Here is a 24825-nt window from a genome sequence, read left to right as displayed (position 1 = left end):
AGTACCAGGCTACGTATTTATTTTGCCTGTCACAGTTGTCGGGGGAATGCCCAACCTTGTCTGCTTGAGGCTCAGGCCACAGGGATGCCCGTGCCACCCCAGCAGCTGGCTGTCCTGGCACTGTGCACAGACACGGCGCTCAGGGCACTTGCTGCCTCGTCCAGCACATCTGGTGGTGGCAACATCTTGTATAGTCTAGAAGTGCGTTACATTCAGTAAATGGGGGAAATCAAATTGAATGGTGACACTTTTATTAAAGACAGGTATTTTGAAATAGTGGAAATGTGCTATCTAAACCTCCGGTGGCTTCCAGCAGCCAGATACATGCTTTGATCATTGGGTCATCCATCCACAGTGGCTTGATAATGGGAGCAGAAAACCAGGATTACAGGGGAGGACTTGAAAGGACCCAAGACTAAGTCTTCTTAAGAGGCAAGAGGGAATTTTGTTTGTAAGGAAACTTGAAAAGATAAACTAGCTGTTGTAATTCTTAATTTTTTTTTTTAAAAAAAAGCTAGGATGTGGAGAAAACTGCACTGATAGGGATGAAGGATGCCATTGAACATAATCTCTGTCCTTGCTTGAGCCACTTCATTCTCTCCTGGGGATGCTTATGTCCTGGTTCTCACTCCTGTGGCTCCTGCAGCTCCTGTTCCCTGTCCAGCAGAGCTTCCCCTGGTGCACGGTATCTTTGGCCACCAAGGCGGTGCATCAGTGCTTGTGGGGTGTGCTTGGAGGGTGAAGGCTTACAGAAATGTCTTTACAACCTTTAAAGCCTTGTGGGAACAAAGTAAAAAGTTGTTAAAAATGTTCCTCCTACTACCACAGAACTGAGAAGCAAAATAGTTGTGTGGGTTTTCTGTTTGTTTTTAATAACTAGGCACTATTTCACAACCTATCTGTTCAGATGTAGTTTCTCCTTTATATATAGATCCTCTTAGTACAACCTGTTATTAATCGGCTTATCAAGTGGTATTCCTTACTTTTTGGGATGACAAGATGTGAAAACAGACGTGCTTGTTATAGCGTTTTCTCAATAGGTGCAGTTAGCAGATTCACATTTTCTAATTGCGTCTGACGGAACCTTAACAAGGCTCTGGATCTCTGTGTGCTGTGTGGCTTCAGCATCCCAGTGAACAGAGTATGGATGGGCATCCCCACCGAGCCCTCTGGGGTGTTCTTGGAGCTCTGGAGGAAATGCCGGTAACCGCTTTGCCATGTTACTGACCCCAGGTGACAAGAGAAAGCTGGTCGGGGTTAGTTGGAGCTGAATACTTAGAGCAGGAGGGTCTCCTGCCGGAAAGGGTAGGAGGATAATTTTGTTGTTTAAGTACAAAATATTCCTGGATCTTTGAAGATGTTTGTCTGCCATCTGGTATAAGCTTGACTAACCTGATTTATGAATCAGAAATGCAAAAAGAACCAGACAGGCACTTTTTCAAACCTGTATGGCTAGTGCCCAGTGAAACTCCCTCAAGAAAAAGTAGCTTGAATGAACGTGTTTTCAGTGGAGGATGGGGTGTATATATTAAATAACAGTCACAAAAGCTAACCAATATAAAGCTTATTTTTATACAGTCTATATATTTTCTGCATATTTCACCAAAATGCTAAAATTATACTTACTATTCAAAATACTTGAGTTACACATGAGTTGAATGGCAAAAACTCAGTTCTGCTTTGGCTATGATGATGGAAGGATTTCTCATTTTGCCTTGTTTCTAACTTGCCTTTGACAAGTTAGGTGCTCCCACAGGGATTTTATTTATATATTATTATATCCTGCAGAGGACTCTGAGAACCCATTTGTCTTCCTAGTGAGGACCAATACTAGATGTTTTAGTTTCCTCAAGGAACGGCTTCTGTTCCTTCCTTCACTGTAACAAGAGCCTGCCCTTTATGAGTTGGCGCTAGTTGCTTCATTTTATAACGGTGGCTTTTTGTCCCATGAGGACTTACAGAAGAATATGTTATGCACATTTCAAATCTCTGCACTCTTTATTTCAATGATAATCTATATTGCAAAAGTATGAAGACATGATATTTGTACAAATTGGGTATCTTAGTTGCCTGAGATAAGTGCTGTTTGGCTCACAGTTTAAGCTTTATCCAGTCTTGTCATTGACCTGTATTCAATGAAGACACGTGGGTGCTTCCAAAGACTTCTAGATATTATTTTTTTTTTTCAGTCCTAACATCTGTGTAATGTGCTGTGTCTGGTTCTTAGGAAAGTGAAACAGCAATTATTGCTTTCACAGTGCAGCCCCATAGCCCCAGTGCCTGGTGGGACACAGATAGCTTTGCCCAAAGGGCACTTCAAACCTCAGTGTGGGGATGAGTCTTGTGGCTCTGGGAAGAGGAGGGGAGGCTCCATTTGGGAAGGGGAATTGGAAGAGTTTGGATGTTTGCCTGTGAGATTTTTGCTGCTCTGGATTAACGCCCTTCCTGTACCGTGGTCTGGTGGCAGGTCACAAAGCGTGGTCTTTGCACTCTCTGCAGCATGTCCCAATGCTCGGACTAAAGACAGAGTCTGTGTTGCTGGCTGCACCTCTGGTTCCAGGACTGGCATTTGCAGCTGCCAAGCAGCGCTGTGTAACACGGTGTGACGAGGCAGGCTGCCCAGCTCAGGAGGAAGGTCACACTGGAAGGTCCCCACGTGCCTGGAGGCACTGCAGCCGATGGACTGTTGTATCTGCCTGGGTTGAGATGCTTCTGGCTGGATCTCACTCATGTTTATTATCTTTTCCCCTTTCACAAAATACCTTTACACCTCACTGAATTTTCAGTGATGAAATTAGAATGTCTTATTCCATGTATGTCTTGTGGAATGAAGATAATAATGATGTATTACAATTACATTGTTTTATATTTTGAAAGAAGTCTTTAAGTGGTTTCACTGTGTACATTTCAAGTTCTGTGAGCTACTGGGCAAGGCAGAAGAATGAGCAGATTTGCATTTCCGTATCTTAGGACAAGCATATCCACAGCATGTGCTTCAAACCTGAGCTGCGGTTGCCTGCTGTGATGATGCTTATTTGTTGAGATGGTACAATTAGAACAAACAGATCTGTGGTACTGTAGGGGCATTGTAACTTCCAACCTTCTCTGCCATCTCTTTGAGAAGTTAAAAAGGCCTTTTTGCTTTCAGATTTGACTACATAAATGTATGCATGCTATGATTGCATATACCATAGCAATCTTAGGAACATTAAGTGCCCAGGGATATAGCAGCTGACTTGTAAACAACTCAGAAAACAGTCAAGCCTAGGGTTGAAATCAGAAATGTAAATGTAATTGCCTAAATTAAAGGCTGTGGATAAAACAGCTTTGTTGATGCATAAATTACTTGCAGTTAACAGAGAAAATAATTGATATTATGACAAAGTTAATTATATGGAAAAATGCTACGAATTTATATGGCTTCATTGCAAGTGAGGTATTCTGTGTCTCAGGGTATGGCATGCAGCTCCCAGGTCACAGGCTACACCTGCCTTTGAAAACTCTGAATTCACTGTTCCGGAGAGAGAAGATGGTAATATAGGATGTGGTCCTGCATAATATAGGATTTGTGAAAATCTCACAGTAATGTTCAAGGGAATAGGATCTGGGTGCTGGTTGCATAGGCTATAATAAAGAGATTTCAGAACCAGCTCCTTCTAATCAGGTGAAGAAAAGACTTTCCTTAGTGATCCTTAAGATAGTTTGGACAGTTTGAATCCATCCTTATAAATAAAGTTGCATTAGATATAATGCTACAGCATTAGTGAGACAAACAAGAATTAAATAAAAATGATTGTCGCTTTAAAACCATTATGCAGAATTTTTCTTTGCTGAATATTACAGAGCTGGAAATTTCAAGACCCATGCAAATTGTACTAAAGTAGATTTGCATAAAGCACTGGAAGAGCTTTTGAGAAAATGAAACTAGTGGGAGTTATTTAAATAACAGTGTAGCAGCTATTAACAAAATAGCAAGATTCAAAATTGTAATTTACTTTACACATCTCCTAAAAAAGTCCAAAATCAAGATAACTGTCAGCAAATAGTACAGCATTGCAACCCACCCTGTTAAGATCCTGAAAGAATTTATCAAGAAATTCTCATCCCTGACAAAACACACCCCCCAGTTGCAAAACATATTACTCCCACCATGTAAAGCAGCTGTAAAATTTTATACAGCCATGGCGAAGCCATATGATCTTCGGCTCTTAATCCTTACAAAAGCTCAGGCAGGAAAAAAACCAATTATTTGTATATGCTGTGACTATTTGAGTTACGTTATGTATTTAGCGTGACTGCTGCCATCATCCTCTCCATCATCATCATCTTCATCACTTTCCCACTTCTGTGATGCCTCATCCTCCTGCAAATGTACATTCCAGTCCCATCTGTGGTGTGTAGAGCACTTTGACTCCTTTGCCCATGGACTCACTAACGCTTCTTTCCCAGGCAATGAGAATGCCTTGTCACACTTGAACCACAAGTGGATTCTGGATTCCCCCGCTTGGAGTTCATGGATGTAACCGGGCAGCAACCTATCTATATGTCTTCTGTAAATGGTCCTCCAAGGGTTTACCTGTAGCGGTGCTGTCATGCTCCCAGGAATAATCACAAGGTTTGTGTTCATTTAAGTCTTTATTCTGTGATGTGCCCTTGAAACACGAGGCACCAGTGTTGTCTAGATCTTGTTAGAAGGATGTGGGTTGCCTGTTCTACACATCACAAAACCAATTTTTCAATCATTTAGATATTCTTAATCTTTTCCCCCTAAAACCTGGTGGAAACTTTGTTTTGGCATTGTTTTTTCTTAGAGAATGAGGGATGGTGGCAGTTTTCCTGCATGTGCTGGGACCACTTCCGTAAGGATGACGAGGAAGTGTAGAGAGTGTGGTTTTGGTATGCTTTCTGGTCCCTGATATTTAACAACTGTTGTGTCTTTAAACTTGCATGGTAAATTTTGGTAGAGTGTGTAAAGGAACGAAAGAGAGTGTTTTGTATGCTTGCTGTACGTGCTCAAATACATATGCTGGAGCTATAGAGCAAAATATGATGTTGAAATGCCACTATTTTTCTGCACATAGCTGTTGTGCACTGTTTTATTTCCTGAAGCTGAGCTGAATGTTGCATTGCTGATACATACCTGTCACTGAATTGCTTTTTGGGCTGTGTAGGTGTGAATTCATTCCTAATCCTTTCATAACGCCACCCCTGTGAAGGTCATCTTGTTCTTGTCTTCTTGCTGTCAAATGATCTTGTAAGCTGTTTGCATTATCAGAAAACTGCTGCATGATCAACATGTGAAGTAACAGTCTGAAGAGCTTTTCTGTGGTTGTTTTTTCATTGTTGTTCTTTGTTTACTGACAGACATTTATTTTATTGGTGTTCTATTTTCTGTGTGCTTTGTGGTAGTTGGTTTTGTTTCCCTCTGCAATTCGTAATGACCAATTGGGATTTGAACTGCAAGCGTCTTGTACTCGGTTGTGTGTAGCACTTAAAAGCAGTGGATACATAGGGATAATACGGCAGATGGAGCATGCACTGAGTGGCTCTTTCCCTGTGAGACCCTTCCATCTTCCAGCAATCCTTGGCTCAAAGAATTTCCTTGCTGAAGTACCTGCATGTTTCACAGCGGCTAATGGATGTTTTCTGCCTGACTCATGTCACTGTTTTTTATACCTAGCGATACTCCTAGCCTGCACAATTATTTCCATCATGCAATTACATACTGTTCAAAGAAGTACTTTGTTGTGTTTATTTCAAACTTGCTGCTTGCCTTCGTTTCTTGGTTCTTTTTCAATCTCCTGCGGCGCAGACCCATTTGCTGCTCCACTTTCCCACGCCTGATGGCTGTAGAGGTCCCTGTGCTGGTTCCCAGCCGGTGGCTCCTTCCTGCAGCCTGTTTTATCTCATCCCAGGAGGAACCAACAGACTCATTGTCATCACAGGTGGTTTTTCTCTGTATCAGTCTAGTCCTGCTGGCTTCTTTATGGGAGGGGATGGCCAGAGCTGCAGGTGGCGTTCAAGAGCATTAAAGAAAAGATTTTCCAGCAGCCCTCCATGGCACTGCCACCCATTGCAAGTGTGCAGAAGGAGCCTCAGGCAGTAAATGGAGCCTGACTGCAGACCCCGAGCCTTTTACCTGATCCCTCTGGATTACCACAGCAGCTAAAAAATGACGGCCATGAGCAAATGCAGATTTATGTGGAGGCTGGCGGGGGCAGTGTCCACAGGGGAATAAAGTTGCTGGTTTTGTGGCTAGTCTGTGCAGACACTGGGGGTTGGGCCACCTCCTGTGTTTAAGTTGTCAGACCTTTGCAGTGCTGTGTTGAAAACAGAAGTTTACTTTTGTCCACAATCAGATAAATCTTGGCTGTCAACATCAGTTTAAACCACATTTCTTGCTACAAAGAAACCAAATTAATAACCAGCTCTTCTGGGCATTCAAAAATACTAAATGCAACCCTGAAGAATAAGCATCACTCTTCAAATGAGTAGTTTTGCTTCTCCTGTTAACTGTGGAGAAAAATCTCTGTGATAGTCACAAGTGGTGCAAGGAGGTTTTTTGTATTCAGTAGATAAGAATGAGCTAGGCTTTCCTCCAAATCTTTGTTGCAGTAAGGGATTTTTGCTTAGAAATTCAGAAAGACCAAATAGTACAGGTTCTTAGCCCCTGGGATGTTTTGTATGCTTGTTTGTTTCCACCATAAATGGTTTAAACACCTTTTTTCCCCTTTCTTTCAGACTGGACTGCCAGCCATGATTGTTTTAGGTGCTTTCAAGATAAGTTTAGAGAATAATGCCTCTTTTTTTTTTTTTTTTTTTTTTTTTCCTTTCTTGCTGTTTTAGAAAAAGTCAGTTCACAATTATAACATGAAAAGTGCATGGATGGTATTAGGAATGGAATATGTTTGTGATAGTGAATATCAGGGATGAAATCCTAATGCTCTTTAAATCTATAGCAGACTTTCCAGGGAATTCAACAGCCCCAGGATTTCAGGACTTCCCATATCTATGGACTGCCCAGAGCACTTGGTGGTAGGTTCCCCAACACCTGGCCCAACCACATTTTCTTTTTGAGGGAAATGGTACCAGTCTGTTCAAGGTGACCCATTCCTGGGAGGTACTGCTGGGGAGCGCAGGACACCAGGTGGTCAGGAGGAGGTAAAAGCTGGAGCCATCTGTTAGGCTGTTTCTAAGATGCAGTAGAAAACATCAGTTGTATGCAGAGGATGAAAAAAGAAAAAAAAGTACAAGTTCAATAGCTAGTCAGTGTATCTACTTACAGGTGTATCATATCACACAGCTTGGAGATGCACATTGCTCCTGCATTAGCTAAATGAGCAAATCCTCTGCAATCAGTAACTGGCAGGGTGCTGAGAGGCAGATGTGGGCTTCGTGCCTCTGTCCGGTGGGTTAGAGGCACTGAGGAGTCACCACATCGAAGGTCTAAGACAGCTGGAGTTATGGGGTGAGAGGTTCTGGGAAGAAGCAAGATATAAATGGAGCAAATGGGGGTTTAAAGGGTTTTTAGCAATAGTGCAATGGAGTTATACAAATAGGTGTGTTATCTAAACCCCAAGGTTGCAAGCAAACACAGCATTTGCAGATCCAGTCAGCAGCAGCTGAGTAACCAGCCCCTCCTTTGGCCCTGCTTGACCTGCCACCCAGGATGGGTTGTCTCAATTAACATCACCAGGTGGCCCTTCATAGTCATTTGGCTCCTGAATTTACCGCTTTTGCTGTGAAGGTGCCTGTCTGTTCTGACTCCCAAGGGAGAGCACAACCCGATTTTACAGAAGCCACCAGTAGCCCGAAGACAACAGCAATGACCAGCTCAGGGTTTCACACCTCTCAAGGGCAGCAGGTTTTCCTTTTTTTGTTGCATAGTTTTCCCTCCCCTGGTACTCCTATAAGTTAAGGACAGCTGCAGAAAAAGATATTTTGGTCCCTTCTACTTCAGATCTTAGGCAAGTTAGGAGTTTTTCCTTGCTATCAAGTACGCATTTCCAAGCTCGACTGGTGCAGTGCTGACTTTGAAATCCTTGCTGGCATGCTTTCTGCCAGCTGTCTGCAGCAGTGTCATTTTGGGTCACACCAGGCAATATTGAAAACCTGTGTTGCCCATTGTTGAAAACTTAGTTGAAGACTGCTACAGAATACGTCGAGTAAAAGATAAAAAAGATTTGCCACGGTATTTCTTATATCTTGTATTTATTTTTCTACAAGCAGACAGCCTGAAACAAAGCAAGAACAAGGAATGTGATCCCAAAGCATTTCACATTCAGATTCTTATCTGTCAAAGAATAAATCTTGCTTCAGCCCAGCTGTGCAGCTTTAATATAAAGAAACAAAACCAAACACAACACGAAGCCAGGAATAAAGCAGGGCGCTGGAGAAGGGTCAGGCTTACAATGAATTCATTCTCTTGGCTTCAAAACACAGAACTCAGGCTTTCTTTGCAAGACACGGTGGTGTAGTGAAGATGCAGCTCAAAGGCTGCAGTGTTTTTTTCAACCATTTTTCAGCCATGATTGTATCAATGTACGGGTCAGGTGGGCTGAAGGAAGATGCATTTGAGTAAGTTGCATGTTTTTCTCGAGTCATTCCTATAAAGTTGTGTCCTTACTTGAACCGGTGTCCCACTCAGCTGACCCTGTTACTGTGGAGTCTGGATTCATTCTGACCTTGTGTCTTTCTGTCTTTCCTGGCAGCACAAGCACTGTCACCGTGGTCTCTCAAGAACAGTTTGACAATATTACGTGCATTAGCTTTTGTGTCATGCTTGTGTTCTTTAATTGTAGTACTTCAGTAGCTATGACCCTGGCAGTCTTACATTGAAATTATTTTGGATTGCAAGAGTAGATAACTTTTTGGACATCCCTTTGCTATAGGTATTTCAACTGAGTCTTTTATTAATCATAAGTCACCTGAAAAAGGCCATGTGTCATTTTTACTGCTCAGATGATAGGTATTATCCCTTTATTCCTATGTGATTCTAGAAGAATAGACACAGTATGTTTCTCACAACAATCTGGTATTCCCCACAGTCCAGCAAGCTATTTTATTATCTACCTCCACACTGCAATTCACAGCTTTATTAATTGGACTGTCCTTCACACAGCCTTGGTGGTGAAGAATGTGTTCATAACGTAGTTGAGAATATAAATCATAATGTTATTTTTCGGTTTGTATTTTTATTTAAGTCACCTGCTGTCTGTCTTCCTCTGGGGCAGAGCACAGAAATGACTAATGCAGGACAGGTATACGCTTACCCATCTTTAGACCTCATTTGCCTTTTTGATTTTATATTTGATTTTATTTTGAGATTATGGAGGTACTGAACACTTTGTAGCTTCTTTGCCCACAAGTATTTTGCACAACATAGAAGCAAGACAGTGTAATCACAGTGGAAGCTTTGGTCTGAGATATTAGCATTACTTCTTGAAAACTAGTGATTTTCTTCCCAGAAGTCATCCTTTAAATCTTCCAAGAGTTCTTGTGGTAAGGAATTATAGAGAGACTTTTTATATCACCTGAAATATGGCATATTCAACAATGTAGCAGAATTTAACATCATAATGGAAGACCATTTCATTGTTAATGAGTCAGTGAAATATTCCAGCCTTCATTTTAGGTAAATACATTTAACCAGCTGTAGGCTTAAAGCTAGAACTGCTCAAAACAGGGTCTCAGTTTCTGAAGCATCATTTAAAAAACCAGAACTTTCTTTTCTTCTCACACAAGGATGCCCTGCCCAGTCTTAACTTGATTTTTACATATATCAATGCTTATAGAAGTATTCATTTAGTTCATCCCAAGCTATTTTGGCTGGTGTCCCCACTGACTCCATAGATAGGTCCACTGACAAAGATCCTCAAAGTAAAGATAGTTTTATCACAGTGACAAGTTGTTCTTCCCATATCTGTAGGTCTCTTTGAACAGCAGGAGCTAATGTAAGCAGCTGTTATATGTGGAGTAGTAGTTGTTCATTGTTTCCTATAATGACACTTCAACAAGTCACTAAAATAAGCTACTGTGGCTACTGTACACTAAAATTAACACAGTGCACTGTTAAACCACAACCCATCGAGGCAGGATGCCACCTATATCAGAAGTTTATATGAGTTCAGGAGTAATTAAGGACAAACTAGGAAAATTAACCCCAAGAGCTAAGAAAGGCGAGCGATCTAACTCAAGAAAGCCGTAAACCAGAGTTTGCTGGAGCCTGGAGGGATGTCCTGGGGAAGGTCGCACTGTGCACCTGCCTGTACTTTTTCTAGATGAACATCTGCTTCGACCCAGTATAGCCTTTCTTATATGTAGGAGAGATAAAGGTCCTTGTCATCCTGAACTGTTTGTGTAGAGGCACTGGAGCTGAGAAGCGTTGCTTGAAATGCAAGACACTCTAGGCCTGTCTAGGGAAAAGGTTGTAGGGGAAGCAGTCTTCCTTATTGGACCAGAGAAGTTAATTTCTAACTGCTAGTCCTTTCCCTGGACTAGCAATATCCCATATGAGTATAGTAATTTTGCCTTCATAGTGTCATTCATAACATGCTACATACACTTTGATACTTTAATGTATCTTCCAGAGCTTGATCATAACCTGAAGATTTTCTGGTCTACTAATAGCAGTAATTGTTATTATGATATTTAATCAGTTAATCTCTTAAACTAGCAGATTCCATCCTCGATGCAGGAATCCATGCTGTTTAATTGCAACCAATACATGGAGAAAAACTAAGGAATCACAGAGTTAAGAGGGAGGCTGCTTAGCATTAAATTACTACCCTAATAAAATTATCCTTTGATATTACAGAACTTTATCATTTTACTTTACTTGCTCCAAAATTTCGGAATTATTATGATCCTTTCATCTCAGATCAGTATCTCACTGCAATGCCACAAAGCTCTTTTATTTCCAGGATCAAGTCATGTAGTCAACTATATACATCTGTAGAGATTTAATTTAAGAAAAGTGTTGACAAAATCCAATGTGTCTGTAGTGAACTGCATCATAACAGAGCATTTGTCTCTATTCAATAACTCTAGAAGAGTAATAACTTCTTTTTTATGTTGCTAAAGATAGAGGAGATGCCAGAACTATGCTGATTCAGTGATGAGAGTGTACTCACCACCACTCTGAGGAAGGATTTGAGAGTTTTTCTAAGTCTCTCTCCCACAGAACTCTTGTAAAATCACTAGATTTGAGGAGGAGTGGAGAGCAAAAATGTCATTTTCCTTGACTTTATTAAAGGCTTTTGACACTGTCTCTCACAGTATACTTGTACCCAAGTTCTGATGTTACATCTGGATGTGCGGATGACTAGATAAGTAAAAAACTGGTTGGATGGTCAGGCTCAGAGGATAGTGGTTAGTAAGTCATACTCTACCTGGATGCCAGTAATGAGTTGAATAACACTAATTTCTTTGGCAGGACAGAGAATTTCTTTACCTCTGTCCACTGCTGTGGCAGTGCACAAAATGGTACCTGGGCTTAGTGGGATTCTTGAGTTTTGGTGAGAAACAAAACTTTGAAACTATTGCAGAATGAAAAATGGTGTTGCAGAGCTACATCTGAATTCAGATGATCGTAAGTCAGTTCTTTTCTCTTGGGGCTTTCAGCAGCTTAATGCAAATTATTTAATTTCTTTGTACTCCCCTCGTCTGTGGAAACTTAAGCCAGCAACTTAATGCTAGCTTAATTGTTGGCAGCTCACCTTCTCTGAAACGGATTAGGGATTGATCCTTCAAGCAGCTCAGCAGTCTGGTCTGTGGGCAGTTTACCATTTGTAGCTCCATGGAGATGGAAGTGCTGTAACTGATTGAGCAGGAGCTGAAAGGGGAAGTTAATGCAAGGCATAATTTAACACTGCTGGTCTCTGTTCTGCTGCAACATGCATGAAGTTTTGTACAATGAGTATATTGCTGTTATTCTATACATAATCTAGGTATAAAACGATGATTAGTAATACCTTACTGCCTTAAATTGCCTTTAGATTAAAGAAAAAGTCCCAGTCGGTGGATATTAGCGGGCCAGGATGCAACCCAGTGGCAGCTGAAGCTCAGACACCTCAGCCCAGTAAATCTTTGCTTGCCACTAAGACAGCTACTGCTGAGGAGGAACAGAACAACACCACAAACACCCAAAGGCACAATCCACGGAGGAGTGAGTTGAAGAGATATTACACCATTGGTGAGTTTCCTTTCACGGAAAAAAAATCAAATATACTTACTAAAAACACAAGGTCTTCCTGTTTGGTTTTTTTGTTTGTTTTTTTTTTTCCCCCATGTTTATTTTCCTTTGTTTAATTGCAGTTAGCTGCTAAGATTACAAATGCCCACAGTGAGCGTTAAGATGTTGTATCTTCATGGTCATGTCAAGCTACCCTGAAGAATTAACTTGCTTTATTTATCTTGCACCATTTAAAAGAATTTTCTTCTGCTTTTTTTTCTCCTAAGCACAAATATTGAAGAAAGCATTAAAGCGATTTTGGGAGGAAAGATATTGGAAGAACATAATTGTCTTTGACAATTAATTACATCAAGTTTTGGCAGAGATTGTTTGAAAGCACCTGGTTAGAAAGGATTTCCAGTTTGGAGAGGGAGGAGGCATGCTGAGGGTGAAGGATTAATTAGGGGTTTTTCTGGGTATCTTTCTCTGAGTATTTTTACTTTCTGAATATTCTTCTGCAATTTCAGCATCTACATGATTCATATAAAACCATCTTAGGCACCCTGGAAGATGCTTCATAACTTTCTTCCTTATAAATCTTTTCGGGACTGAGCCTGAATGATTCCTGTGGCAACATTTTGCTTCTCTCCTGATTAAAACTGAGTGGAGAGTGGCCTTGCAGTGTTTGTGCTGGGGTCATTAGCTCTTATGAGAGACAGATGGGCCAATGGGAGTGGTACAAACAAGAGGGATGGATGCTAGTGCTGTGGTTTTAAGAGTCAAAACATCAGTAGATTTAAGAAAAAGAAATTATGTATTTTAATTATGGATTTGTGTGCCACTGAATTATTTCAGTATAATGTGATTACTTCTCCTGTTCCAAGGTAACTATTTGTGTGTCTTTAACTTGTCTAAAGGGTAAAGAAAACATGTGTTTTGTTAAATACCTTTCATTGTGTTATATCTGAACCCTTGAAAGTTGCTGTCATCATAAGTTATGTTGTTTTTAAAGAAGGAAACTGCAGTAGTAATCTACACATTATGTGTTTGCAGTTTTTGGTGCTCTGCATTCAAATTGGGCTGTTTCTGAAAACTCACAGGACTTTCAATTCCCACTTAATGCTGCCAATCCCAAAATAAATAAAAATGAGGTAAAGTGAAGGCATTGATGGATTCATTAGCATCTTGGACAATAGGTCTAAAATTTTACTTTCAAAATCTCAAATTCCATAATCCTTGTTCAAAGAACATTCTATTGTACCACCTGTGAGAGTAGCACCCTAAAATAAATCCTTTATACTTAAGTGTGGAACATATTTTCTGACAAAGCATACTTAAATCAGTGCACTTTTTACTTTAAAAAGTATTCTGTAAGAAATACTGCTCTATAGCTTTTTCTCTCCTCCTTCCTCCAAATAATCTTAAAGGAATATCAAAAATATGCCAAGATTGCTTCATATCTGAAGCAGGGGATGCAATGGGGGAGTTTTGCATAAGGGTAATAACGAATGTAGAAATCTACTACATCATCAAAGTAAGTTCTTAATCTAACTCAGGATTAAAAAATATTATTGTTAAATTGGCCTTAGTTGAATGTTTTTCTGTGATCACCCAAAATATAGTCTGTGCATGGAAGCACAGACTCAGGTTTGCATTTATCTACTTGTTAAATTTGACTCATCTGGATTTTCTTTTGGGAACCTTTACAGAATCCTTACAATGTGAACTCCATCAATGTTAGTAACCTAGAAGTGCTTCTAGTGATCACAAAGCCTGAGCACTAGTGGCTCAGGATCTAACTTCCATGCTGGAATAACAGAATGTTGTTCATATGTTTGATTACTTTGTTTGGATATTGTGCAGCACTTGGTTTGACAGACGTGTTGACTGGAAAAAGACCTCTGAAGGTTATATAGTTTCATGTCCTGTTTGAGGTGGGACATCAGCCAACACTAGATCAGAACAGCCAAAGCTTTGTCTTGCTGAGTCTTGGTGATCTCCAGGGGTGGATACTCCACAGGCTCTCTGGATATCATGCTGGAACGCGGACAGTGTCTCCATAGACAACAGCATTCATGGGCAACTTGCCTGTAAACAGATGCTAACGTTTGTGAAAAATGGTTGTAGACCCTGGGGAAGTATGAAGGAAACCGACCACAAAAAACTGGCCAAGCTTACATGTTTTCCTCAAGTATGATCTTCGTTATTATTGTACAGAGTGCTGGGCGAGGTGGCCTGGCTAGACTGACCCAGTATGGGAGAGATACTGGTTTTATGTCCTTGTATATACAGCCTTGTCTATGTGACTTGCCTAGACCACAAGGAATACGTAGCTAGAGCCAGTATTTCTGCATACTACATAATATTTAAATTTCACTTTCAGGCAAATTGAAGAAACAAGAGTTCCTCAATACCTTCACAAACGTTTAATGGCACACATTCCTGAACATTGTGAAAATGAGAGGTTTAATCTTGGACAGCACAGTACTGATACCAGATGCATGTGCTTACTGTACTGGCCGAGTTGTTCTGATACTGAGTTTTTGACTTTGATAACCTGAGAGAAAGAGTAATTAACTTCTTAGAACTCCCATCAACTTCAGCATCCTTCATGACCTGTATCACCCCCTTGATTTAAAAGTCATTTTTATGACTTGAGCCAAAAACTATTTCTAATAGTCAAAGTCTGATCAAATAGTTTGTTACTTTTTGCAGATGAATGTACTTACACACTTGCAATGGACTGGGACTCTAAAATAGGAAGATATTGGATTCTAATGATGTTTTGGGTACAATTGGCTATTAAATAGCTTAAACAAGCGCATCAGAGCTGTTGCTGGCCTAATGCAATTACACGGGTTTTTACCTTGTTTTGCCCTTGTTTGCATGTTGTTCTCTACTAAAACAATCTGTGTCCAAGATCAAGCAACATGAACTAATCATTACTGTGATAAATGGATCAAGAAAATGTGTTAGAAAACTAATGTTCTCAGCTGGCTTTGTTTCTTTTGTTTTAAAATTAGTATTCTGTTACATTAACCTTAGACCAAATTGGCAAATGACAGCGTTTATGGTAGTGATTAGTGGAACTTGAGCAAACAAATGCTTGTTTTCATTAATCATAGTGATCTTCAAAGTACTTTATAGATATGAGAACTGAGTTCAAATCTGGATATGTAAAAAGTATGACATCTATATTTAGACATGTACATATATACAGTTTATATGTTTTTAAATGTACGTCAGCTTCACATTGCCTATTAAAACTTAACTTCAAGGCCTAGCCAGGTTTGTTAATGGCTGCCCATTTTGTTGAATAGCCATGCAGCTTAAGATTATGTATAAAGAAATGTGTAACCAGCTTTATCAACTCATGGAAGGAGTAAAATCAAAACTATTTAAGTGGGTGTTTTATTATTATTATTTATTTGGCTATGCAGGGAACACTTCAGAGATCTTTACATAAATCTCAGTCTGCTTTGCAGACCCAAAGACATGAGCATTTACCTTGCACACAGCTTGTGTATGCTTGCAGCTACTGGGAGCAGATACAGGCATTGTCTGCAGACTGCTCCTAAATACTTTGTAGCATCAGAAATTGTTTACAATTTTCTGTGTCACCTTATGCATACACAGATTTACCTCAGTCCTTTCAAAGTTAAATGTGTAACAATGAAGGAATATCCTGGTCATTCCAAGAGACTTTAAAATTTCATCAGCACTGCCCCTGGTTTTGAGAGCTCTCCACAAGATACACATTTTGCATTTCATCTTTCCTACAGGCTGCATCTCAGATGCTTCCCAAACTTAATGAGTGCAGTTCCACTTCTTCAAAGTGGGGCGAAAGTAGGTAAGAGGGAGAACTGGGAGGAATAGGTGATGGGGAACAAGTTGTGTGCTTGGATGAAATGAAACAGAAAATGGAGGGTTGGTGAGGGGGAGAAATAACTCTTCCATATGGCAGGCTCAGCAGTCAGGAAGGCTGCTGCACCTCCAGTGCTGAACTGGTGTGAAGAAATTGAGTGGGAGCTCCTAAATTAATAAGGCGAGTGTAGGAAAAACAGTCTGCAAGGTGGGTTGGATGAAGTTTTTTGGAGAACTCTAGAAACAACGTCCAAGACACTTAAAATAAAACCCTAAAATTAGACTTTTTAGATGCTTCAGGCACTTAAAAATCCAGGCCACTTATTTCTGAAGTGCTTATTGTCAAGCAGCTCCCTCAAAAGAGAAAAAGAAGGTATCTGGGTCTTCAGCACTGTAGAAAGTGGGCTGGAATATTATACAATGGAGAATTATATGGGTGACCTGAATTCAAAGCAGTAAGGCTGTGTCAGCTTCATGCCACGTTCAGGCTACAGCTGCCTCTTAGGTGGCTTGCAGTGAGCCTAAGTGCAGCATCACAGCTGTGTTGCTTGTAGGACCCAACTGAAGGGCTGTAGAATCATACTTCATGGTATGATGCCTCAGAAGATTCGTGTAGTAATTTATTAAGGTGACTGAAGTAGCTAATGTTGTTACCCTATAAAGACATACACTTGAGGTGTATACTGTGGTTGTCATCAAAGCCATGAAAGCCTGGTCTGTAGGGCTTAGATGCCTCTAAGAGGATATGCCCAGTAGACTATCTACCTAGTAACTCCGGTTCTGTAGATGTAAAAGGCCTTCTTTTGTTCTGTTTACCATTGAAATGAAACTGCAGCACTTGTGTGGAGTAAATACGTTATGTGAAAAATAAGATGGTTGCATAAAAATATTCTCTTGATTCTAGGAATCGGGCAAAAGAAATCATGAAGCAGGGCAGCAATTAATACTAGAAAATGTTCGAAGTACAGTGTTGGAGGAGAGAGGAGGAACACAGCAATTTTTATTATACCTTCTAATAAAAGCCTTAATGCAAATGTTGCTGTACAGGCTTCTGCTAGCACAGCTTATTTCGTTTAGAAGACAGCTGTCAACTGTCTCAGGAGGCGTCTTCTGTTAGTATAGCCTCTATCATCAGTGGAAGGTATTGCTGCTACAGCTACACACACACAGTAGTTTAGATAGCATACACAAGTTATGTATATGTATACATAATATACAGCATGAGGATGCTTGGGAAATGCTAATTGCCAAAGTTCCCTCCCCTTTAGTGGTTCATTTTTAATGGAACTATTTCATGTTCCACTTGTAAAAATAATAATAAAAAAAAGGAACAAGCTCTTTTCTTTTCCAATCTCTCGTGCAAATGAGATGAGTAGAAGCCTTAACAGAGAAAATGTCTTCTACTAGCTTGACCTGGCCATACTAGTACTCTACATTTGTATATTCCTTGAATATTGACATGTTATCTATTCAGAGTAGTAGAATTAACTGATATAAAATCAGTGTGGAAGAGAAATTAAGCTTTTCAGATAAACAGCTCTGAACAAATACATACTAATTGACTAAGTTTCCAAAACAAGTGCCTAGTACCTAATGCCAAATTGATAAAGGAAAAGAAAGACTTTCCTGTGGACTCATAATCTTGTTTGTAAGAGAGGCCATTTCTGTGCGTAGTCACTTTAAATTTAGTGGGGTTTGTTTAGTCATTACTGCTAATTTAGTACTTCAAAATGTATTACTGTTATAAGAAGATGGATCTTCCAGAGAATTCAATGGCATATAAATGTAAGTAATGACTGGTCACAAGAGTTATTATTAATGCACAAAACAGTATGAGAGAGTGTTTTTAGAGCAATAAAGAATATAATAGAGAAGATTTTGTCAGGAAATCTAAAACAAAATCTTTTTTTCAAGTGATTAGTAAGTGAGTTCTTCCTGTTTATGAAAGGGAGAACTACTTGAAAACTGACCAAGCTACTATTCAGTGGATAAAACTGTACCTAACTCTCACGCTATATGCTTTCAAGTTAGTCCATTTAAGTTGTGACTTTTACAATGACTTGGAAGCATAAATAAATTCATATTGTTTACACATGCAGTAGATATACTTTATTTCTGTTTGCATACTTTCCAGGCTGCTTCCATAAAATTATTACTTGCATTGGAATACATCAGGGCTACATGTTTGTTAATTAAGTGCTAATTCATCTGCATTTATTACTAAACTTATATGGTATCACGCTGTCTGCAAATATGTTATGCAGGACTAACATCAGCTCAAGTGGTGATTTCATGTGTCGGAGATCTGTTACCCTGATGGAACTTTGTCACTTACGGGCCAGCTGAGCCATTTTAGAGAGCTCGTGTGAAAAAGCCATAGACCATTGGTCAGGCATGACAGTGAATCTGCTGTTGGACTCAAAACTGGAAAAGGAGAACATTGTTGCACCTGAAAATATATGCTTATTTACAATCAAGCTGAGAATCTTATGGGGTTTATCTCATGGGACTATTTGCTGTTGTGGTCACTGATTAAAAACAAAGTCAAGGGACTGCCTCTTGCCCTCTCCTCTAAAATAAGCATAGAACTTACTTGAAGGGAACACACTGTGGCATTGTGGCTGTTTCTTTTTTAGTGCTTAAATCCCTTCCTGCTCAGACAGATTTTATTTGGAGTGCTCTAGAAATATCCTACGCCTTTTAGGGGACGTGATCAGATAATAATTTATGTATTTACTGTGGAGAGGTTTTCCTGCAAAGAATACTCCACTTTCTTTCCAAACGTGTCTTTAAAAGGTTCTTCTTATCATTTGGCAGTTGGGTTTATTTGCCTCTACTCTTCTGCAGAATTTAATGTGGTTCCTTTCTGTAGTGGCTCCCAAATATCCAGTTTCCCCCCTATTTGCTCTTGCTTATTGCTAAGACAAGCAAAGCATGTTACATAGGTAGGTATATTAGAAGCTGTTGGATAAGTGGTGGAGTTTGGTGCATTAAATGCTGTAAATTTGGGCTGTGTCCTCTCCTTTTTAGGGAAGGACAGATGGGAGATGAAGCTCCCAACTCTCGGAGGACCCAAGTGCTGTTTGCGCACATTTGCAGTCTGACTGTGTCCTATTCAATGCACTTGCAATTTCCTTGTTGAATGCTCACTGCTTTTTGAGGAACATCATTCCAACTGCTTCGATTTCCCTAGCACATTATTACCTGTTTGAGAGTGATAAGGAAAGGGAAATAATTTGTGGAATGTGTGGATAATAAGTGGCTTTCATAGCAACAGTAACTATGCAAAAATCTTACTCGTTCACCTTGCCTGAGGATTTTTGTTAGTGATTCTGATCACATAGCTACTCTGGATGAGCAGGCAACCATTAGGCAACCATTTGTTCTTGTCTTTGTCTTTTTTTTTTTTTTTTTTTTTTTTTTTTTTTTTTTTTTGAATGTAGAACTTTGAGCTGTTAAAAGCCAGTTTAAAATGTTGAATCCTTCTGTTGTCCTTTACATATACTATGTATCCTTTGAATATATATGAGTTCTGAGCTATAGAGACAACATCCACCAGAAGAGTGATGCTCATTAATGTCCTTTCATCTCAGCATGTCCCTTTCCTTAGCATCTGGTTTTGTTTTTAATCTTATAGATTGCTATCATATCATCTACTGAGTCAACTTGGACAAGAAGTGTTTCAGGATTTTATAATTTCCTTGCTTTACATCAGGGCAAAGCTGAAACCTTTTATAGTTCTATAGGCAAGCTACTCAACTTGCAAGATCAGCTAATAATATGTACTCTGGTGATACTAAAAGTTGAATCTCTGGGAGAGAAAAAAGAAACAACAGAGAAATTGATTTGACTTGTAAGCTCTATACTGACAGAGGGCGCACCACCTTCAGCCTCTCTCTTCTTGGAGACCTTCTATGTAAGGGAAAAATGACAGAAAAAGGGGCATGATTTCTAACACCTCAAATGTAGTTTAAGCACCAGCCTTTTGAGTACTGCACAAATAGTAGATTCTTCCTTCTAACAGCAAAACGCAAACAAGGAAAATGTGGATTCACTGCTGAAGTAGCTGAGTGATTTAGGGATAGCAGATGCAATAAGGCTGAGGCTTTTGAGCCAGGGGACAGGCTGCTGGAGAACAATAATTACTGGTATTGGGAGTGGGCTAAGTCAGGGATCTCTTGAGAAAAATCTCGATCCGTAGAAGTTCTTGGGACACAGTGGGAGATAGTTAGCCTAAATTGGAATCTAAGAGGTTTAGACCTGATATAAGGATTTATTTATTATTATTTTCCCCCGTGGGGAGAGTCAAGCAGTGCATCAGGATGCACAGAGAGGTTGCCAGGTGTCTAGAGGTTTTTTTAAGACCCAACAGGGTAAAGCCCTGAACAACCTAGTCTGATCTCATAGGTGACCCTGCTTTGAGCAGGTGATCAGACTTCAGACCTCCTGAGGTCTGTCCAAGCCTGATTCAGGCTTGAAATTGGAGGGAGTGAGTTTTCCTACACAAGCAGGGGGCTGTTTCTAGCTTACCGCTGTCATCAGCGGAGAACACCCACCTCGGCCACTACTAAGAGCCCAAAATTTGCAGTCTTCATCACGGACTGCTAGACTACATTGATTTCCAGTTATTTTATCTGGTAAATTTCTCAGTTGGAAGAGGGAATATTGTCACACCAAAGCACCTATTGTGATTATTCCTATTTTAATCATTCTGAAATTAAATGTGAGTTTACCAGACAGCTTGATAATTCTATATGGCTAAAAAAACCTGCACTAAAACTGTTTATAAAATTTGTGATTTTTTAAAATTAAAAAGAAAATGTTTAACATAGCTGAATTCATAACCTTTTAATCTGATTCCCCACTCTTAAAAAAACAAAAAAACCAACAAAAAATAAAAAACAAAAACACGTAAAATATCACAGAAGACCTGTTAGTGCAAGGGGACTCTGATATTTCTGTTTTAGGGATCCTTTCTGTTATCTGTGTAAGTATTATGGAAGCTATGATTTTTGGGTGTTAATCAGAGACCTAAGTTCATTGAAAGTGTCAAATGATATATAGATTTTATTTGTTCCCATAAGTTTTCATTAAATCCATAAAAAAGCCTGCAGAGATGGGGGGCGGAGGTAGAAAAAGGGCATTTGGAAGGGACCAGAGCACAAATGCTGAAGGCAATCTGAGTTTGGAAAGTGACTTCCCTTCCCTCTGCAGCTCCCACCACGTTGAGGTGGTGAAGCCAGTTAAGTTTCCTTCCATACCACGTATATGTGAGCACGAAATCTAAGATCAAAGTCTAATGTTACTTATTCTGGGGTAGCTACACTAAAGCAGAAGTTGGTTTGTAATACAGTGGTGGAGTGGCCAAATCCGGTTGATGCTCTGCATGGATAGGACCGGACAACCTCCAACCCTACCTGATCCTTGGTGCAAGAGGCACAACCAGTCTGTTGCCATGACGTGTTTCAGATGCTGTGGTTGTGCTGAGGCAGGGTGGCCTGCGCTGATGGGGTGGGACTGTCCCCCTCCCCTGTGAGCAGATTGCTTTCCTGTGAGTCTGGCAATGATCTAATTCAAGCCATTCTCACCGCACTGGGACAGCACCCACCCACCGTTTGGCATGTCTGGGTCCTGAACATGAGGGACCACCAAATATCTTGCAGCACATACTGGGCTCCAAACGAGCTGTTTGAACAGATTCCTCTTCTGCTGCCATTTTTTCCTTTTTTCTTTCTTTTTTTCAACTATTTTGTACCCTTTCCTGCATTCAAGCTTTCTCTTTATATTGATACATAACTAAGAATGAGATATGATTTTCACGAAACAGAGCTGCTGGATTAATCTCCAGGACAGTTTGCTATGAAGTTCCTTTTGGATCTTAATGAACTGGCTTGTTGTTATGCTCTTCCCCAAAAAAACCTATGGGATCTGAGTGTTATTGCTAAACCCTGATTTTTTGTCTTGGGACAGGATGAACAGTTGGATTTTATCATGGAATTATTGTACTGTTGAGCATTCCACAATTACAGAGTATTAGTATGCACATAGGAGTATGCTAAGACTTTACAAGCATAAAATATTTAACATTTATGAAAGAAGCCTCTTTATAAATCTAGATACTAATTGGCCAGATACGTTCATGAAAACTAAATAGTGGCAGCAGCCCACTATGTTTCCAATGAATCTCATTAATTAATATGCTGGAGAGATTCTTTTATTCTTTTAATTTGCAGAAGATAGTGACAGTCTCTTTCCTCTGCCAGAGGAAATGTGGCAAGCATGATTTGTTGTAAGAGCTGTTGACTAGCAGTTTCTCAGGCATCTTAGCCATACATTTGTTTAAGAACATGTGTGACCACTTGAGTATGTAATTAGGTGCTTTTGTGATCTACCTACAGTGTAATTATGTCTTTCCCTTTTCATTTGTTTGTAAAACAGTGTTGAGATTAGTTGTTCCATGGTTTGCCAAGTTTCTGATGTTCTTGCTCTGAATAAGTGAGAGAAAATAGGTCTGCCATAGAGACATTTTTGAAAACCTGCAGCTTAAAATGTACTATGAAAATTAAATGCTGTTTTGAGAAATTTGCTTAAATTCATTCTGCAAATGAAATGGCAAATATTCTATCGAAGAACAAGAAACTCTCATTTTAATAGATCATCAGATGCCGATTGTTCACAAGTCAAGACTTCCCCGCATAGCTGCTAACATTAACGTCAGCTGAGTATTGAAGACTGCTGGGATTGGAGAGAAATCGTTGCCAGTGTGAATCCTGAGAAAATACTAAATGACACCAGCGCTGACTCTGAGCTAACAAAAAGTCGTCCAGTGGGGTGGCCCAGACTCAGCTCCAGTGGGAAACATGACTGCCTGTGGGACTGTAAACCACAGCTGAGTCGGATTTGACAGCTTTTAGTTAAGATAGAACAACTTGCCTGTGTTACCTGACACTGATCTAAACCTGTGGGGTTTTTTCATCAATATTAAATACATGCATTCCAAACCTGTCAGACAGAAGAGGATAATATAACAGTTATAAAAGAAAAACCTTATTTCTTATTAGCAAGGATTTCGTTGTTTGCTGGAAGATAAACCAAGCCAAATAGTTTGGCCTGTTCACATACTACATTTTTCTTTAAGGGTTATGGGCAGGTTTATAACTCATCACAAGTAAAACATATGAGAGTTAAGACAGAGAATTTGAGAAGGGCTCACCTCAAACCCTATAGCAGTCTCTTGCAAGATAGGAAGCATGTGTTTTGCTATGACAAGGTTGTTCTGAAGGATTGGTTTTTTAAATAATACATCCATTGAAATGGCATATTCTTAGGAATAGCATGTCCTTGTTACACTTGATGGTAACTAGCCTGCCAGAAACACTTCTTTTCCAGTAAGATCCATTAATAAGGGTGGATTGGGTTCAGCTCCGTGTCTCAGTACTCACTGAACAGGATTGCTGCATTTGATGGTCTTTTGGAAGCCCCATCTCTTTCACCATTTTGCTGCCATAAACACCACCAAATTCAGTTTCTTATTTCATTTACCAGAGGACAGAAAAAGCATAACTTCCTTTTCTGTTGGATAGTTTACCAATTTCATCTTCAGGGCAATTAACATTTTTCTCTTCACTGGCAAGAACAACACACTGCAACTAAGTTCTTTTATAATGATTTGATTTTTTAATTTTTCTGGAGTGTGTATGCTAAATGACAGTTACGGACAACTTGAAAACAGGACATTTAATTTTATTTTTTAAACATGAATAGTGAAGCTGTCTTACATTAGGAGAGAACAGAAATTCTTTATTACAACTTGTATCTGTATTACTTAGAAAAGAATGGCTGAGAGATTATTTCATATGGTTGAAATCATATGCCTGAGGGATCTGTAATTCATCTGAATAAACCACGAGTTAATAAACTCTGCTTGGGTACAGAAAGAGAGATCTGATTGCAGAGGGTATCTTGGAAACAAGGAGTGGGCAGCTCTCAGGTATGAAGAACCTAGGGTCAGTAAAGCACCAACACAAGAAGAAAGCAACAAAAGGGTTAGAGTGCAAGCAAATGAGAAAGGAGCCCAGGGAGTGAGGAGGAAAGGTGCTATCAAAAAGCTTGCTTGAGAAGAGCTTGAATAATGATGCAGTATATCAGAAAAGCCCTGTCTCATGCCATAATCCAATGTTCTGGTAAAAAAAAAAATCAGGCAGTATATTTTGATTCTTGCTCTGCTGCTGACATTCCTGTCAATTGCATTTAAATTTTTCCTTTCTAGCTTTCTAGCTTTAAAGAACAGGGAGAGATTTTCTAGCAAATTTACTTTATTGGTAAAAACACAGAAATCTCATTTCAAATATACTGATAAGAAGTGCTTTCCTTCTGTGAGGGGGGGAAAGGTGGAAACATTTAGCATGTTTTAGGTACCCACCCACTTGTAGACTTGGTACTTGCCCCTTTTCTACTGTCAAGATGATTTACGTGTGAATAGGATGCAAAAATAGAGAGGAAAACCCCTAAATATAATTTAACTTTTAGATGATAGAGACTCCAGTGGGATTATGTTTTCTAACCAATACACACAGTATGTCTGAATGCAAAACTATGTGTATGGTACCTAACCTCATACACCGAAGAGGTATCTGTTGCTTAACAGAACAACTGATGTTTCAGTTTTACAGGTAGCTTATGAACATTTCAATTAGTATAATACCTCAGTGCTCTGAAAGATAGGAGATGCACATTGCGGTGTGTTTGTGTTTTGGGTGTTTTTAGCACAACGTATAAAGACTGTTCTA

General features: G+C 39.7%; 1 protein-coding gene across 5 annotated transcripts in view; it reads left to right on the top strand.

The window, feature by feature from the left end:
* OXR1 (oxidation resistance 1) overlaps nucleotides 1-24825 on the top strand; it is a 290302-nt gene that overhangs the window by 141271 nt on the left and 124206 nt on the right. For 4 of the 5 annotated variants that reach the window (XM_056331091.1, XM_056331090.1, XM_056331088.1 and 1 more), the window contains one exon: nucleotides 11997-12193. In XM_056331091.1, coding sequence (XP_056187066.1) covers nucleotides 11997-12193 — 197 coding nt within the window. Of the gene's footprint in view, nucleotides 1-4449; nucleotides 4616-11996; nucleotides 12194-24825 lie in introns of all 5 variants that reach the window. The other variant, XM_056331087.1, reaches the window with a different exon arrangement.

The sequence above is a fragment of the Falco biarmicus genome, chromosome 3 (assembly GCF_023638135.1).
Source record: "Falco biarmicus isolate bFalBia1 chromosome 3, bFalBia1.pri, whole genome shotgun sequence".
Lineage (NCBI taxonomy): Eukaryota > Metazoa > Chordata > Aves > Falconiformes > Falconidae > Falco > Falco biarmicus.
Note: the sequence above shows the minus strand (reverse complement) of the source record. Positions and strands in the feature narration are given on the sequence as shown.